The 15,449-nt window shown below is 37.7% G+C and overlaps 1 protein-coding gene across 5 annotated transcripts in view; it reads left to right on the forward strand.

The window, feature by feature from the left end:
• The window catches only part of AKAP6 (A-kinase anchoring protein 6), a 284,802-nt gene that overhangs the window by 86,121 nt on the left and 183,232 nt on the right, over nucleotides 1–15,449 (forward strand). For all 5 annotated transcript variants that reach the window (XM_069858426.1, XM_069858427.1, XM_069858423.1 and 2 more), the window contains exon 3: nucleotides 12,219–12,470. In XM_069858426.1, the coding sequence (XP_069714527.1) occupies nucleotides 12,219–12,470 (252 nt within the window). The remainder of the gene's footprint in view (nucleotides 1–12,218; nucleotides 12,471–15,449) is intronic.

Genomic DNA, 15,449 nt, shown 5'->3' on the forward strand with positions numbered 1-15,449 from the left:
TAGCCTACGACAGTCAGTCAGTCCCTCATTGTCCACGGGCATTTTATATCACCTATGCACAAGGTGGAGACTTAGTCCAGCTGTCTCTGCTAGGCAGAATGAGTCAGGCTTTGGCAGATACGTCAGTGACACCATATGAACACAGTTACTGTATTTCCAGGGTCACATCCAGTCCAGCAGCACTATGGCCACTTTAAAGCAGAGGAAAGCCTGTGAGCAAAGCTAGCTCTCTGCAGATCCAGCTCAGTTGCTCCAAGAAGAATATGGAAATATGAACACTTGCAATTTGTTGTTTCTTACCTTTCCTTCTTCCTTGTCCATACTTCAGGGTGCCACAATCCGTGGATCCTGTGCCATTTCTTGTGAATCTTTTTCTCTGAGAAAGATGAAATGATTTGACTCTGTGTAAATTCAGGATTATTTCAAGGCTAAATTGATCACTTTTTTTTGCAGGAAATAAAACTACAATACACAAGTATTGAAGCCTGAAGTCACTTAGGTTCATTAACTTCCACACAGAGAAGTTCAGCTATTGAATTTCACAGGGTTAACATACAAGTCCAGGCATGGAAACAGCCTTTCTTTTTCTCATTGTTGCTGCACAGTGGTGAGAGTTACACTCATCACTGAAAAGTACAGTCTAGACAAAGATAATTCATAACTTATCTCCATAAACTTGCAAAATAAAAAATACAAAGAAATTCAAGGTTATTGAGAGATGAAACTGTTCTTTTCTCTGTCAGTCCAATAAACAATTTATCTCAATCTAAACCGCAAGTCATGCTGTCTTGCTTTCTTAAAGATGTGAATGATAATAACTATGAGTACTTTATGAATCAAGGATCTTATTTCAGTTAGCATCATGTAATAAATAATTTGCCTATATATACATGTGTGTATATAAATGAATAAATATTTGAATAAGTAGTGCTCATTTCCTGCTTCTTTCAAGGCACTTCAGTCCTACTGTGTAGTGCATGAGTACTTTCTCAAGCAGTATCAACAACTTAACAGTCATTAAGCTTGTCAGTGCTCTACATTGGAAAGTTCTCTTCTAAAGCTAAACCCAGCACTATTAGGAGAATTATCCTGATACAGAACAACCTGACTTCTCAGAATTACCACATTGGAATATGTCATGTGCACATATGCTGTTGGAATATGCTCTACACTTTCATAATATGCTTCTAAATTACAATTACACTGTATTTAAGTAGTTTCATCTATAATACTAAATCTAATGTTAAAACTAAATATTTAGTTCTAAATAGAGTATGAAAATGCTAATGACTGGCATCTCAATCTTAAATGCAGCCAGAACAAGCATCTAATATTAATGACACTGAATTTTAGGTATCTCAGAGCCAATTCAATCAGAAATTAATGCTTCATTTTCTCTGTTGGAAATGGCAATTTTTACTAGATTATGTATTTGTGATTAAAGTACTGCAGATATGGTATAAAACCTGAAGTCTGATCATTTGCTACTTATACAGTATCCACTTCAAATCTAAATTCAAAAAATCAAAGATATTATGGGCACAATTTTGTTTGAAAAGAAGATACCATACACAAACCTTTAAATAGACATTTATATTAACCAAAACCCACCTGTGGGATGACAGAGAGATTTGGAAATAAGCAGACAGTACAGGCTACAAGATAATGTATGTTAATTGTTAAGTCTCATGTAAGCATTTTGATACCTGCCAAAAGCCAATTAAAGTAGTTTGTATGATTCTGTTAGCTTTGGATGTCATGTCAGTCTCATAGGTCTGAGTTTAAAATTTGTGTTCCATTATAGTCTTTCTCAAAAAAAGCCTGCAAAACCCCCCTACTCTATTCTTCTTACTGTGGATGTAAATTAGGCTTTTATTTAGTTTTGTTTTTATTACATTTGAGGCCCAAACCCACAGGAACATCCTCTGTGACCTATGTCGTACCTGTCACATAGTAGTTAGGAATTATTTGTATTACGACATATCATCTAACTAGGAATCATGATACAGGATTTGATTTGCCTGCTAGAAGAGCTCTTTGCGTAAGTAAATGAAGAAATTCCACATGCAGTTTCAGAAGGAAAATTAGAATAAATATCTTGTACATTTTAGATGCCTTTAAGATTCAATCTTCTAACTTTTAATTTTTTTTCTAAAATTCATTTATATTTCTTTATTCGCTTAAGACTTTAGATTGATAAAATAGTAACTCAAGCTTTCTACTGATCTTTCAAATTGTTCTTTCTTGATACAGCAAACTTAGGTATGATTTATTGTTTGGGGTTTTTTGACTAGCACTGATATATATTCTAACCAAGCCTTACAAGAAAGTGAGTGATAGCCACTGTGGAATAGGCCTCCTGATATGCTGGGTAGGTGGTAGCTGTTTCAGACTCCTGGAAGTGCCTCCAGATGCTTGGAGTACTTTTTAATTGTTACTAACTTACTGGAGGATCTATAAGAGCTTTCCAGCTGAATTGAACAGTTGTTCTGGAGAGAGGATGGGAAGGTTGTGAACAGCAAGCAACATGCAAGGTAGGCTGTAAGGCTTCTTTTTCATGTTTCTGAACCAAGTAGAAAAAAATCTCGGTGATCCCTGTAAAGCTTCATGGATTAAATATTACCTTACATTGAAAAACATAAAAGAGAATGTCATTGCTAATAGTCAAGTCTGCTATTAAAGAATGAGAGAGTTTGTGTCCTTTTTCCTGACCTCAGCAATGACTGCTGGAAAGTAGCTTCAAAAACATGTCACAGAAGCTCTTGCAGGCTCAGCGGTACTGACAGAAAACAGCCGCTCATCTTGAAAACTTCCTATCATGCTATCAATTGTCATTATAGAAAACTTGGCACAGATGGTAGTTCTTCAGTTCTGACCTGTTCCAGAAGAGTAAGGAGAACACAGGCACCATATTGAGCACTGAGTAAAGAATCTCCTTCACCAAATTCTGTTATAGCCACCAGACTTTAGTCAAAAGATAGTGAATGACGTTAGCATTCTTTGGCTTGAGTGAGTCAAAACATTTTGGTTAAAATTTTTCTGATGTTCTACATGTCTATGTAGAAGGACTGAATCTTGTGTGAACTTGCAGTTCCTTTTGTTTATTTATTTTGATGTCTCACATTTCAATAGTTTGTTGATACCTAAAATATTCCGTGGGCATACCTTTGTTATTTGAAACTTCATTATTTCAAGAATGAGACTTCATTTTCTTCAAGAATTTTTTCTCTTTCATTTAACTTCTTTTTAAGAACAGTCAATCTCCACCAAAGACCCTAATTAAGTCTTTTGAGTTTAATAAGAAGGAGAGTCTTACTAAAGAAGTCTGTAAACTGAAAAATCTTTTCAGCAAATGCACCTACTTTCTTGTACAAACAATAAAAAGAGATCAACACATAAGAAAATAGACTTCAGGCAATGATGATCCTATTGTCCTGCAGAAGGCGTACGGAATTCCTAAAATTGTCTTGTTCCCTTTCAAGAGTAAGTTCAAGTGTTCTTCAAACTAAAACTGAGGACAGGGCAAGAGTGGGACACTGGGTGGAAAACTGGTTGAACGACCGGGCCCAGAGAGTGGTGGTAAATGGAGTTAACTCCAGCTGGAGGCCAGTGACAAGTGGGGTTCCCCAGGGCTCAGTGCTGGGTCCAGCCCTCTTCAATGTCTTCATCAATGACCTGGATGAAGGCATTGAGTGCAACCTTAGCAAGTTTGCAGACGACACTAAGCTGGGTGGAAGTGTCGATCTGCTGGAGGGTAGGGAGACTCTAGAAAGGGATCTAAACAGGCTGGACCGCTGGGCAGAGACCAATGGCATGAGGTTTAACAAGGCCAAATGCCGGGTCCTGCACTTGGAGCACAACAACCCTATGCAGTGCTACAGACTGGGAGAAGCCTGGCTGGAAAGCTGCCTGGAGGAGAAGGACCTGGGGGTGTTGGTTGACAGCCGACTGAACGTGAGCCAGCATTGTGCCCAGGTGGCCAAGAAGGCCAATGGCATCTTGGCTTGGATCAGAAACGACGTGACCAGCAGGTCCAGGGAGGTTATTCTCCCTCTGTACTCGGCACTGGTGAGACCGCTCCTCGAATACTGTGTTCAGTTCTGGGCCCCTCACCACAAGAAGGATGTTGAGGCTCTGGAGCGAGTCCAGAGAAAAGCAACAAAGCTGGTGAAGGGGCTGGAGAACAAGTCTTATGAGGAGCGACTGAGAGAGCTGGGGTTGTTTAGCCTGGAGAAGAGAAGGCTGAGGGGAGACCTTATTGCTCTCTACAACTACCTGAAGGGAGGTTGTGGAGAGGAGGGAGCTGACCTCTTCTCCCAAGTGACAGAGGACAGGACAAGAGGGAATGGCCTCAAGCTCCGCCAGGGGAGGTTCAGGCTCGACATAAGGAAACAATTCTTCACAGAAAGGGTCATTAGGCAATGGAACGGTCTGCCCAGGGAGGTGGTTGATTCACCTTCCCTGGAGATGTTTAAGGTGCGGGTGGATGAGGTGCTAAGGGGCATGGTTTAGTGTTTGATAGGAATGGTTGGACTCAATGATCCGGTGGGTCTCTTCCAACCTGGTTATTCTATGATTCTATGATTCTATGATATTCAAAGTTGAGCTGTCGGAGTAATAGGTTGGCTGAATAAAGCTTTGGAAACTCACTGTTTTCAAAAAGATATCCATTTTTCTGGAAAATTACTCAACTATCCATGCATTAGCATTGAATTCTGCTAGTTATTTTATATCGTAGAACAAATGATGAAAGTTCTGATCAAATAATAGGAGAGGTCTTTCTGCTTCCTCATATAGCTGACATGATTGTTTATTACATTCAGTTTTTGTATATCTTGCATAAAATGATAATAAGGGTTTCCTCATAGCCAGTTAACTACTCTACATTGAGGTTAAAAACTATCTAGTCCTAGCCAGGCTACAAAGAACTGGTTGTTTTAGATACAGCAGAATGTATGTGGTCACTGTGAGTAAAACATCCTTCCATTTGCATCCTCAATTTTCATTTGCATGTGGTAATTGGAACTTGTTAGAAATGCTTTTACCTTCCAATTAGTACATATGGCTTGCAAAATACGAGAAAGTTCTGAGTAAAGACAGTAAAAAAATAACGATATAAAGGTAGTTATCTAGATGATTGAAAAATATGTCCTACATTGTTGCTTATTGTTTTTCAAAACTTGCCTCTATTACCAGTTACTTTACTAAGTTTTCATATGGGTTTGGGTTTCGGTATTTTTCCTTTTTCATTAGTACAAAACTAGATTTTGATGAGCACAAATATGACTTTTTCTATTAAGTTTTATATTTTTACACACTTTTTTTTTTAAGTTTAGAAAGTCAGGCCTTTATAAAGATAAGTATGCTTTAACATGCCTAAAGCAAGATAAATTAAACTAGGGCAAGTCTCTGAACATTGTGGGTTTGGCTGATTGTGGGGTGTACAAGAATATATTTCTTGTTCTGAAGGTTTCAGAGGGTCTTCAGGTCATTACTTCAGGCGTATTACACAGTGGAACCAGTGGAAATTCAGGAATATGAAAGCATCATTGCGTTCAAATATGTGGTTTCATACACAAATTAAATTCATCGTGCACTAATTTTAGTGATGTCAGGAATATCTCAGAAATGGCTAGCCTAGATTTGTTTACATGACACACTTTCAGTTCCGTTCTGAGGTTCCTCATTTCACTGCCTTAACTCCTCCTGTGGTTTTTCAGACCCATCCTTGGGTGGGTGGTGGTAGAATGGTAGGCTGTTATTGCACATCAACCATCTGAAGCTTACTGGGTGGATTAAATATCTCCCTGTATTTAAGAATCTGGCCAGTGGTGAATGCTGTTACCAGAAAATCTTTTTACATTAAGGTGCTGATTAAACTTAATAGGGGAAATAAAAGTTGGAAAGCAGTCTGTCTTCTCTGCTGCAATTCCCTCCTGCAGAAAAGGTACAAGCTGGCCTAGGTTTGTAAGGCACTGCAGCTGGTCCTGAAGTGTGTTAGAATACCTTCCAGCAGCAACTGCTCTACTTCTGGACAAAAGGATCCTATTGCTTCTTCCCAGTATGTTTGATCCTTTGGCCCAGCAACAGCCCATATGGCAAAACAAATGTGTGCTGCCGGAATCTGGAGGCAGGAGCTTAACAATTAACATTTCAGGCATTGTTACTTAACAGCCTGAAGTGCTTAGCAAATTATATCATATCTTACTCTCCTCCTTTCTTATTCATTTTCCTTGCACGTTGATAGTAAATTAGTATACTTGCACAACAAACGTCTTGACAAAATGCGTCACAGCTCCTAATAAATTATTACAGAGCAGCTAATGTCTGTAACAATCCCAGACAAACCATTACTGTTTTAGCAACTCTGTCAAACAATCAGTGATTTGACATCTATTTCGTATTATTTTGAAGTACAGGGATATAAGAATGTAACTCCCTGAATCCTGAGATAACAGAATACAGTATAAATATGTCTACTAAGAGTTCACTAAACTGGAAATTTATTAGTAAAACTTTTTGAGCAACGTTTGCAGAATACAAAGTGGAACATCTTTTCTCACAAGTGTGCCAGAATGACTAATCCCTGTAACAACTGAAGATTTCCATTGAAGAAATCTGTTTGAAAATAGGACTCTCTAGAGAAAATAAAATAAAAAAAAAAAAAGCAAAATAGTTTTCCATAGGGAAAATCCACCTGTCATATTAACAACTTTCCCATATTCCAATAAGTTTCTTAGAATTTTAGGAAAAGGCAAAATGAAGATTACTTACTGGAATTTTGCAGTGGTGAAAGCGTTGCACTCTTATAATAATGAAAGTAAATTAATCAAAATAAAAACAAACCTGGGAAAGAGAATAATGTGCAGGAAAGGATGGCACATCAGCAAAAGCTACCTTCACTGCTATGTGTATTATCAGGATGGAAGAGCAAAGAAGCTTACTTTGAGGACAAGCACATTTCCAAGCTGTTGGTATCAGCAGAAGGCAAGGTCAGTTACCTGAGAGCCTTCCTGATAGCTGTTTTCCTGCTGTACTTTGCATTCTTCACCCAGTAAAAAGTATTTGTTTCCCCTAGCCATTGAATGCCACAGGGATACCAGCTACAGTGCTTTGGCTCTTCAACTCATTTTCTGACACACTTGAGACTTCTAGAGCTAGTCACAAAGTCTAGAGCTTTCCATGGGAGTTTATTTTGCTTAGTCAAACTCTGGATTTTTCATAAATGGTTATTTTCTTTGATTTAATAGTTTACTTAAAAACAGCTGTGAAAAAAGTATGAGCAGCATTTTCTTCTAAGGACTCAGTAGCATTTGCTCTTAAGGTTTCACCAATAATCCAAAATAGAAGAGAACAATTTTATCTTTATTATAACACAGCTTGGAGGTATACATAGTTAGAGATGAAAGACTATTTCTCTCTGAGAAGTCAGAGTGCATTTTAAAGGAAAAATAGCTTTCTGAAAGCTGCTAATCATTATTTGCTTAGCAGTAAAAAAAAAAAAATCTATGTTTTTGCTCTTTTTCTGTATTTAAGCATAAAAGGGCATTGCAGAGAATGAGTTTAATGCATAATTTTCAAGTACATTTAAATAAATGTATTTGAAAATTCTTCAGCAGGTATTCTGTTTTCTGAAGAGAAGAATTTGTGCAATCAGATTGGAATATTTGTCTTATGAGAAATTAAAATATGCTTAAGGGGAAAGACCAAATAGATAGACATTTTCTTAAATCATAAATACTGTTTGATGTGTACAATTGTTCTAAGATTCAATGGCAATCTGTGTTTCCTGCTGAGGTTTTACTGTGAGATCAAAGCATGGAAATCTGCAGTATAGCTTCTCTGTCACTGATATTAACTTTAAAGCAACATATAGCAACATTTCATCTTTCTGTAGTACATCTTAACAGAATTTCTTGAAGAGCAAAGAAAGTCAGTATCAAAGCTTAGTTTTCATCGACGCTTGAGGGTTTGTTTGTGCACTTTGTCTACAGTAGTGTTTGCAGTTCAGGATATTTTAGTTGACGTGGAGGGCTATGAGCGGGCTGATGGATTCAGCAGCTGCAAATTACAGGATCAGCTGTCTGGAATACTGAGTGAAGTGGGCAGTTGGCCGACAAATGGATACAAACCCTGCAGCCTAAGAAATTCCACAGTCAGTGCTCCAGGGTAGCCCACAAGAGGATGACGAAATCTTTACGATTAAAGTGTGTGAAATAAAAATGTCTAGTGGATGTTTGAGATCAATGATTACAAAAGGTTATTTTGGAAATGGTGTTTTTTTAAAATTAGGCTACAATAGCTTCTAGTAGGAAACTACATAGCGATAAAAAGGGGAAGAATTTCCGCGCTATATATATTATTGCACTGACCTAGAACTATGCATATTTAGAAATAGATGCCAATAGATAAATGCTATCTTCTTATTACTTAAGAGTACATGGTATATTTTATCTACCTGTCACTTCTAGTAAGAGGAACTGGCACTCATGACAGCATTTAGGTACTATCTTGTGATACTGCTGTTCTTTATATATAAATACGAAGTGTTAAAATGGCACATGATAATGTTCTGCTCTTTTTGCTCAATCTAATGCTACCTCACCTACAGGGAGACAGGAAGAATGAGGACAATGAGGCCATGTTGTTCCAGGTCTTGAGACTCAGCAAAATCGGGAATTTGCATAACATGACATTTTTGTGCTGTGTTTGAACTGCAGTAGTTACAGAAAATTATTAAGTTCACAGCTGTGCTAGACACAATTATTTAATTTTGCTGAATTATATGTAAATCTAGACATCAGGTACAGCAGTAAGAAAATGTTGTCTTAGATAATGCCTGCTGGATTTTATGTTATATTGTCTCCTCTCAATATGCTGGGTTTTGCCAGGCAAGCATAAAGAAAAGATGCTTGTAAATATGCTGCAGCTTTATTAATGCTCTTTCATTGAGGACTAATCAGCATTAACTTATATGGTGAAGGTGACCATTTCTTCATAATTGTGTTCTCTCAATAAATGGCTAGCATTAGCCTTTACACAGCTATTCTATCCTTTGCACAGCCTTCATCTTCCCATCATCATACGAGAGTTAAAAAAAACAAGTGAAGGGGATATCAGTAAGGGCCTGAATTATTTTTTCCAAACTTTACATAAGATGGAGTTCCCCCAAACCCAAGTCTAATCCATTTTATTTGGGAACCTGGCCTGGAGCAAAATGAAATCTGGTTCTTTTTGCAAATGACTACAGGATCAGCTCAAATGGAAGTTTCCTACCAAAACAATGTTATGTGATGTAGGAATGTTGACTGATGGCTTCTGAGATTTTCTTCAAGAAATACCCAATAGACTGATATATGATGGTGTACCTTGTGTGCAGATTCTGATATATCAGGAACTGTGGATCAACAAAAGGCCTAAGTGATTAGAGCACGTTCAGTAAGGCTGATGCATTAACAGTATCACCCTTTAAGTGCACAGTGAATCCAGCTTACTCTTTTCTGTCTTTGGACTCAGAGTGCAGGTGGACTGCACAGCATATATATAATATTGAACTGGACATATTGAATTTGTGCATGCACTGTTGTAGAGGTTTGTCCAGGACTTCTGGACATTGAATAGCTGGGACTGTTAATAGAGGAGTTAAATCGCTTTAAGTCTGTGCCTGACCCTGTTGCAAATTAAATCCGACTTCCTGACCAGTTCAGGTTTTTCATCTAATAGGAAAAGAAGGAAAAAAACCCCAACATACTCATCAGCAAAGTTAAAAATACTTTCTATTTTTCCATGAAAGTAAAGACAAGACTACAATGACACTTCAGTGCTATACTAATTCAAGGCTAGAAGGGAAAGGGAGCTGATAATAAAGTTAGAAAATGGTGTTCAAAGTTTATATATTATGAGAAGGTATGCAGGGACCTGCTTTGCTTCCTGGCTCATTCAGCCATTCAGAAAATAGCTTCCTATCTTATGGCCATACAGTCTTTCTAAAATCTAAATCCTTTACGAGCTGGTATTTTGTTTCTCTCTGGCTGAGATCGTAGTCTTATATGTTAAGATCAGAGGATGTCACCTTTACAGGAACAGGAATGAAGTCAGCCTTAGGTTCTCCCCATGTTACTGAAACTGTCAAGAGTGGTTACTTATTTTGTTAGGACATAAAGCATTCGGTTGCCACTATGCTGGCAGTAGTCTATAAGTACTGCAGACTGTTTTTTGAGGAAAATGAGTGACTTATAACAAGCCATATGAAAATCAACAGCATATGTCCCTGAATGTGCGCTTCTTTCAAACCTCTATTTGTGCTGTGAGTTGCATTTTGGCACAAAATATTCTGTATTGTGGAAAGTTTGTCTACATCAGCAATTTGAGATGCTTTGATAGCTAATGTAACAGTCGCTCAAGAGAGCTTGTTTGAAGTATGGGTCTGAACTCGATTTAGAGTACTACCTAGATTTGTTATCCAATATTTTCAGTACATTATCTGACAACTGTTGAGAGACACTTGCTCATTGTTAGTACTTTGTAGTACAGCTTTGTGTTTTCAACCTCTGAGAATTCTTATGTCAGTTGAATCCAGCATGTAACTGTATTCATGAAGCTAGAAGATAATGTAAACTTGTTTTGCAGGTTGGCAGAAACCAGAGCCCATTCACACGAACAGTTAAATTGAAATGTATTAAGTATTTTTCTACATATTTAGTTTAATTCATGAAATTACAATTACTGGACAACAGTCTATTTTTTAGTCTCTGAAATTAAAATTAAACTGCTTTATGGCCAAGAGGAAAAACACATGAACAACATTGGAGAAGTGAAGACAAGCTAAAAAAAAATGCAGTCAAACTAATTCATTAAAAATATTCTTTTAATATACTTGAAACACAGAAATACAACTATGCTTATCAGTCAAGTTTCAGCTGTAGTTAGATAAGAGGATAATAATAAAATTTTCCAAAATTTGGAAAAGGTTTTGATGAGTTTTACCTTTGTCAGTGTGTCTGTACAATTAAATTAGCACACTAATCTGCTCATTACAGCATCCATTTGCTCACCTGGAATTGTGTGGATATTTGAACCCCTGAGCCCTTGCAGCCCTATGTGTTTCCAAGCAAGACTATGTGTTCTCTTGCAAATGTAGATGCTGGTTGTCACTACAAAGGGACTTAGGATGGAGGGGAAGAGCTATTAAAATATGCTATTAAGTCACTTTTAATTATATGCCACAGAGGTGGAAAAAAGCCCTTCTAGGATCCAGTGCTATTTTTTTCCAGTGTTTTTATCACATTTCCTTACTTGTTTATAACATGCTTTTCACACAGAGTTTTCAAGTGGAATTGTTACAAAACAGCGTTATTTGCCCAGTAGCATATGCCTAAATGTTTTTCAGTCTTGTACTGGATGACTTCATCCTTTTGCAAAGAAAACTAAGATTAGATTGTAAAAATTTTATCCTGTATACAGCAAAGTTTAGAAATGTGGAACACTACTTGTTAAATCTGGAGGATACCATCCCACGAAAACCTTAGTTTTATAACCTGGTAACTTACATTTTCTTTTCTGCCTTTTTAATACAATGATTCACAGCTTCTTTCCTCTCACTCTTTTTCTACCAATCTTCTGTTCAATTTTGAGCCCAGAACAAGACTATGTAAAATTTAGTATTCTCTCATCACAGCGGTCAGCAAGGATCTCAGAAATCCCTTAGCCACTTTGAGTCTACTCCAAGCTTTTGCCCTACTTGGCTACAGAGGCTAGATTAAAAGCTAAATTCTGCCCAAAATAATTTTGTTTATGATGACACAGATCACATTCTTTGCATTTGAAGGGTGGGGGTGCACAAAGAGGGAGACTGCTTGTGGCACTTTCACTGCTATGGGTGTCCTCTAGGATTTCACTTTACAGTGTTAGTTTTCTGCTTCTGATTCATGTGATCTTGTTGAGCCATCCTTCCTTATTGTATGCTGTCTCCACACTCACTGAGCAGTCCTGCCAAACAGGACAGCTGCTGCTTCAGTTGCTGTAGCATTGCCATAAATAAAATGAAAAAAAAAAACAAACCCAAACCAAACCAAAACCAAAACGATCTATTAATTACGTTATCTTTCCTGTCTGAAATAATCTAGTCTGCATTTAATAAAAAAATAGATGAAAAGTAGAGCTGATCCATGAAAGGACCATGCCTATAGCTAAATATCTACTTTATTTTTCCGTTACAGGATATTTGTGAAGATATATCTGATCATGTTGAACAAATTCATGCTCTGCTAGAGACTGAGTTTTCCCTGAAGCTTCTGTCTTACTCTGTCAATGTGATAGTCGATATCCATACAGTACAACTACTCTGGCACCAGCTACGTGTTTCTGTTCTGGTTCTGAGAGAGCGTATTCTCCAGGGACTACAAGACGCCAATGGAAACTACACCAGGCAGACTGATATTCTGCAAGCATTTTCTGAAGAGACCAAGGAGGTATAGTAACTAAATTCAGTTTCGAGAATTTCATCTGTATTTGAAGCAGCTCATCCCTGTTGCACATTTAAAATTGCGAGGACGATAATTGTAATGATGGGTTATTTGTCTTCTAGATATTTTGTGTTTTAAGTGTCTTCAGCTGATACTTGTTACTGAACCAAAATACGTCCTCGCAATTTTAAATGTGCAACAGCGGATGAGCTGCTTCAAATACAGATGAAATTCTCGAAACTGAATTCTAGTTACTATACCTCCTTGGTCTCTTCAGAAAATGCTTGCAGAATATCAGTCTGCCTGGTGCTAGTTTCATTGGCGTCTTGTAGTCCCTGGAGAATACGCTCTCTCAGAACCAGAACAGAAACACGTAGCTGGTGCCAGAGCTAGTTGTACCTGTAAGGCATATCGACTATCACATTGACAGAGTAGACAGAAGCTTCAGGGAACAACCTCATGTCTCTTAGCAGAGCATGAATTATTGTTTGAGTGGCAATTCTGCAAGATGCCTCTAAAAAGTCCGAGAAACAATGATGCATGAACCATATCTTTTTTACTCTGACAGGGTATTAAATTCACACAGGTATGTGCTTTGAATTCACCATTACTTAACTAGCTTAGCTAGAAGGACACTACTGCCTCAGTTTTTATAACTGAAATAAAATGCACATTTTAATAATAATTAGTGGTTAATAGAAGATACCTTAGCATACAGGAGATTCTTCATTTGCTGGAAGTCCTTAGATTAGGATAAAATGCTTCTGTTAGGATGAGACACATTTACGAAAGGAGATCACTAGACCAATGTAGTGAGATTTTGTGAGCTGTGTTACAGAGGAAGTCAGAAGTCTCCTAAGCATATCCTGAATTTCAGATTGCTCAGGTTTAAAGAGAATGTGCGTACTTCTCTGCTCCCTGTTGGGTTTTGCATTTGCCTTTGGCACAGTGAGGGGGTAGTCTTGAAATCAATACTCAGATATGCCCAGGCCCACCTTCCACACCCCCTCTTCTTGATATATACGTACCCAATGCTTCAGATTCAGTTTCTGCTTTGCTGTTGCTGGTAAAAATTCTTCGGCAAGTCTGAAGGAAATACACATTTCTCTGAATATCCATACTGGTGAATTAGGGTGAAGTCATTATTTTATGATTTCAAAAGGAAGGGCAAATTCAGACACTAGGAAACAGGAAATGTCCCATCTGGATCTGATTACAACTGCTGTAAAAAACATCCCTCCGGTACAGGGGAGGACTGACTGGAGAAGGATAGATTATTTTTCAGTGGGGAAAAAACACGTTGCCAGATAGGCTTATATGGTAATAAAAAAGACAAAATATCTTGACAGGATTTTTTTTTCCACCCCAAATAAAACATAAATAATATTTGATAAAATTAATGGCTAGCAATAGCAGGGACACAATCTGAGTATTACATTTCTGCTCTATTGCTTGAATAGGTTCCCAGAAATTGCTCTGCAGCTTTTAACCTTCAGATATTCAGTCAAGCTTTTCATTAGGTATAGTGGTAGTGGCTTTACTTGCTGAAAATAATTAAATAAATAAAATGTAATGTAAAATCAATTTTATCTATTCTTATCTACCTTTGTTTTGGTGTTTCACTCATACCATTTCCCAGACAGGACTACACTGTCGGACTAGTACATGTCTCATGATACAAGTATTACCTTTTAGGGAATTTCATGCACATGTGAATAGAGAGAATAATCGAGCAAACCTAGAAACCTTTGCCCTCAAAGATAACTCTTCCTTAAAGAATCATTCTCCTAGTATTCGGTACTCTGTTGGGATTATGAACCAGTAATCACAGCTTGTTTTTTTTTTTCTCCTAAGATTGAGAAGTCATCTGGTTTAAAATTAATAGAAAGAAACTTTCAAACAACAAAGATTTCTATTTTAGAATTCACTACCATAGGATAATTAGAAGGTGAAAGAAGTTCAAAAAGTAAATTTGAAAACTATGCAAAGATAGGAGGAATTATAACCTCCACATGAGGAAGTCCTTATGCTGCTCATTGGTAGAAGCTGGGAGTGTGAGTGGGATTGTTGTGTGTGGAAGGGCCATACATGTATACCCACGTCTTGTAGCTCAGATAGCAGAAAATGCTCAGAACTGAGAGACAGGTCACTGGGCTAGACAGAAATTTTATCTGAACCAGTACAACAAATGTTATGCTATTCTGTAGTCCAAGAAACTATCATTTCACAAACCATTTGGCTCCCTCCTTAAGTCAGCTGTGTTCTGCATAGTAGTGAAGAGTAATTTTGGCTGCCAGTGTTAACTGAGGAGCTCCACGAAAGGAGTGACCTGCCAAGATTTCTTTCATGTTCAGTGAGACAGACTCATCTTGTTAATATTCACTACTCTCCCAGTTCATACACTGCACAGTTAACCACAGCACAATCATCCCACCTGGGCTATATCTACACTGTAGCTGTAACTCACATGAATGCTCATAAACTAGCCTCCACATGATGAATGGGGATAAAACTGGTAGAGTAGCTACCAAAACGTGAAAGTGTACAGCACAGGCTGCACTGGCTTGGTTAGGAACACAGCTCGTTAACTGGGCAGGCTATAACAGCCCTTTTGGCTATCCTAGCAGTGCCCTGCTGAATCAGGTGCCAGCAGGAAAGAGCATCTTTTTAATGGCTTGGAGGAAACAGTGAGGCAGGCTGCCTGCCGTGATGAAGATGTCAAATTAAGAAAATACTTTTTTAAATAAAAGAATTTGGAAAGGTAAGATTTTAAAGGGCCATTTCTTTTTCAGGAATTACCCAGAGATATGTAAGGAGAGAAAAATGAGTTCTGTGCAGTCTGAATTCTATCCAGCTGATCCTAATCTGTTTTAGTTTTTATTGATAAAGTCAGGAAACATGGAAAGGACCAGTACAATGCTCTGTTAAATACAATAATCCTGATTCACTAATCCTGATGTTCTCAAACAATTGGTAAAGTCAGAA

Source organism: Phaenicophaeus curvirostris, chromosome 5 (genome assembly GCF_032191515.1).
Source record: "Phaenicophaeus curvirostris isolate KB17595 chromosome 5, BPBGC_Pcur_1.0, whole genome shotgun sequence".
Classification (NCBI taxonomy): domain Eukaryota; kingdom Metazoa; phylum Chordata; class Aves; order Cuculiformes; family Cuculidae; genus Phaenicophaeus; species Phaenicophaeus curvirostris.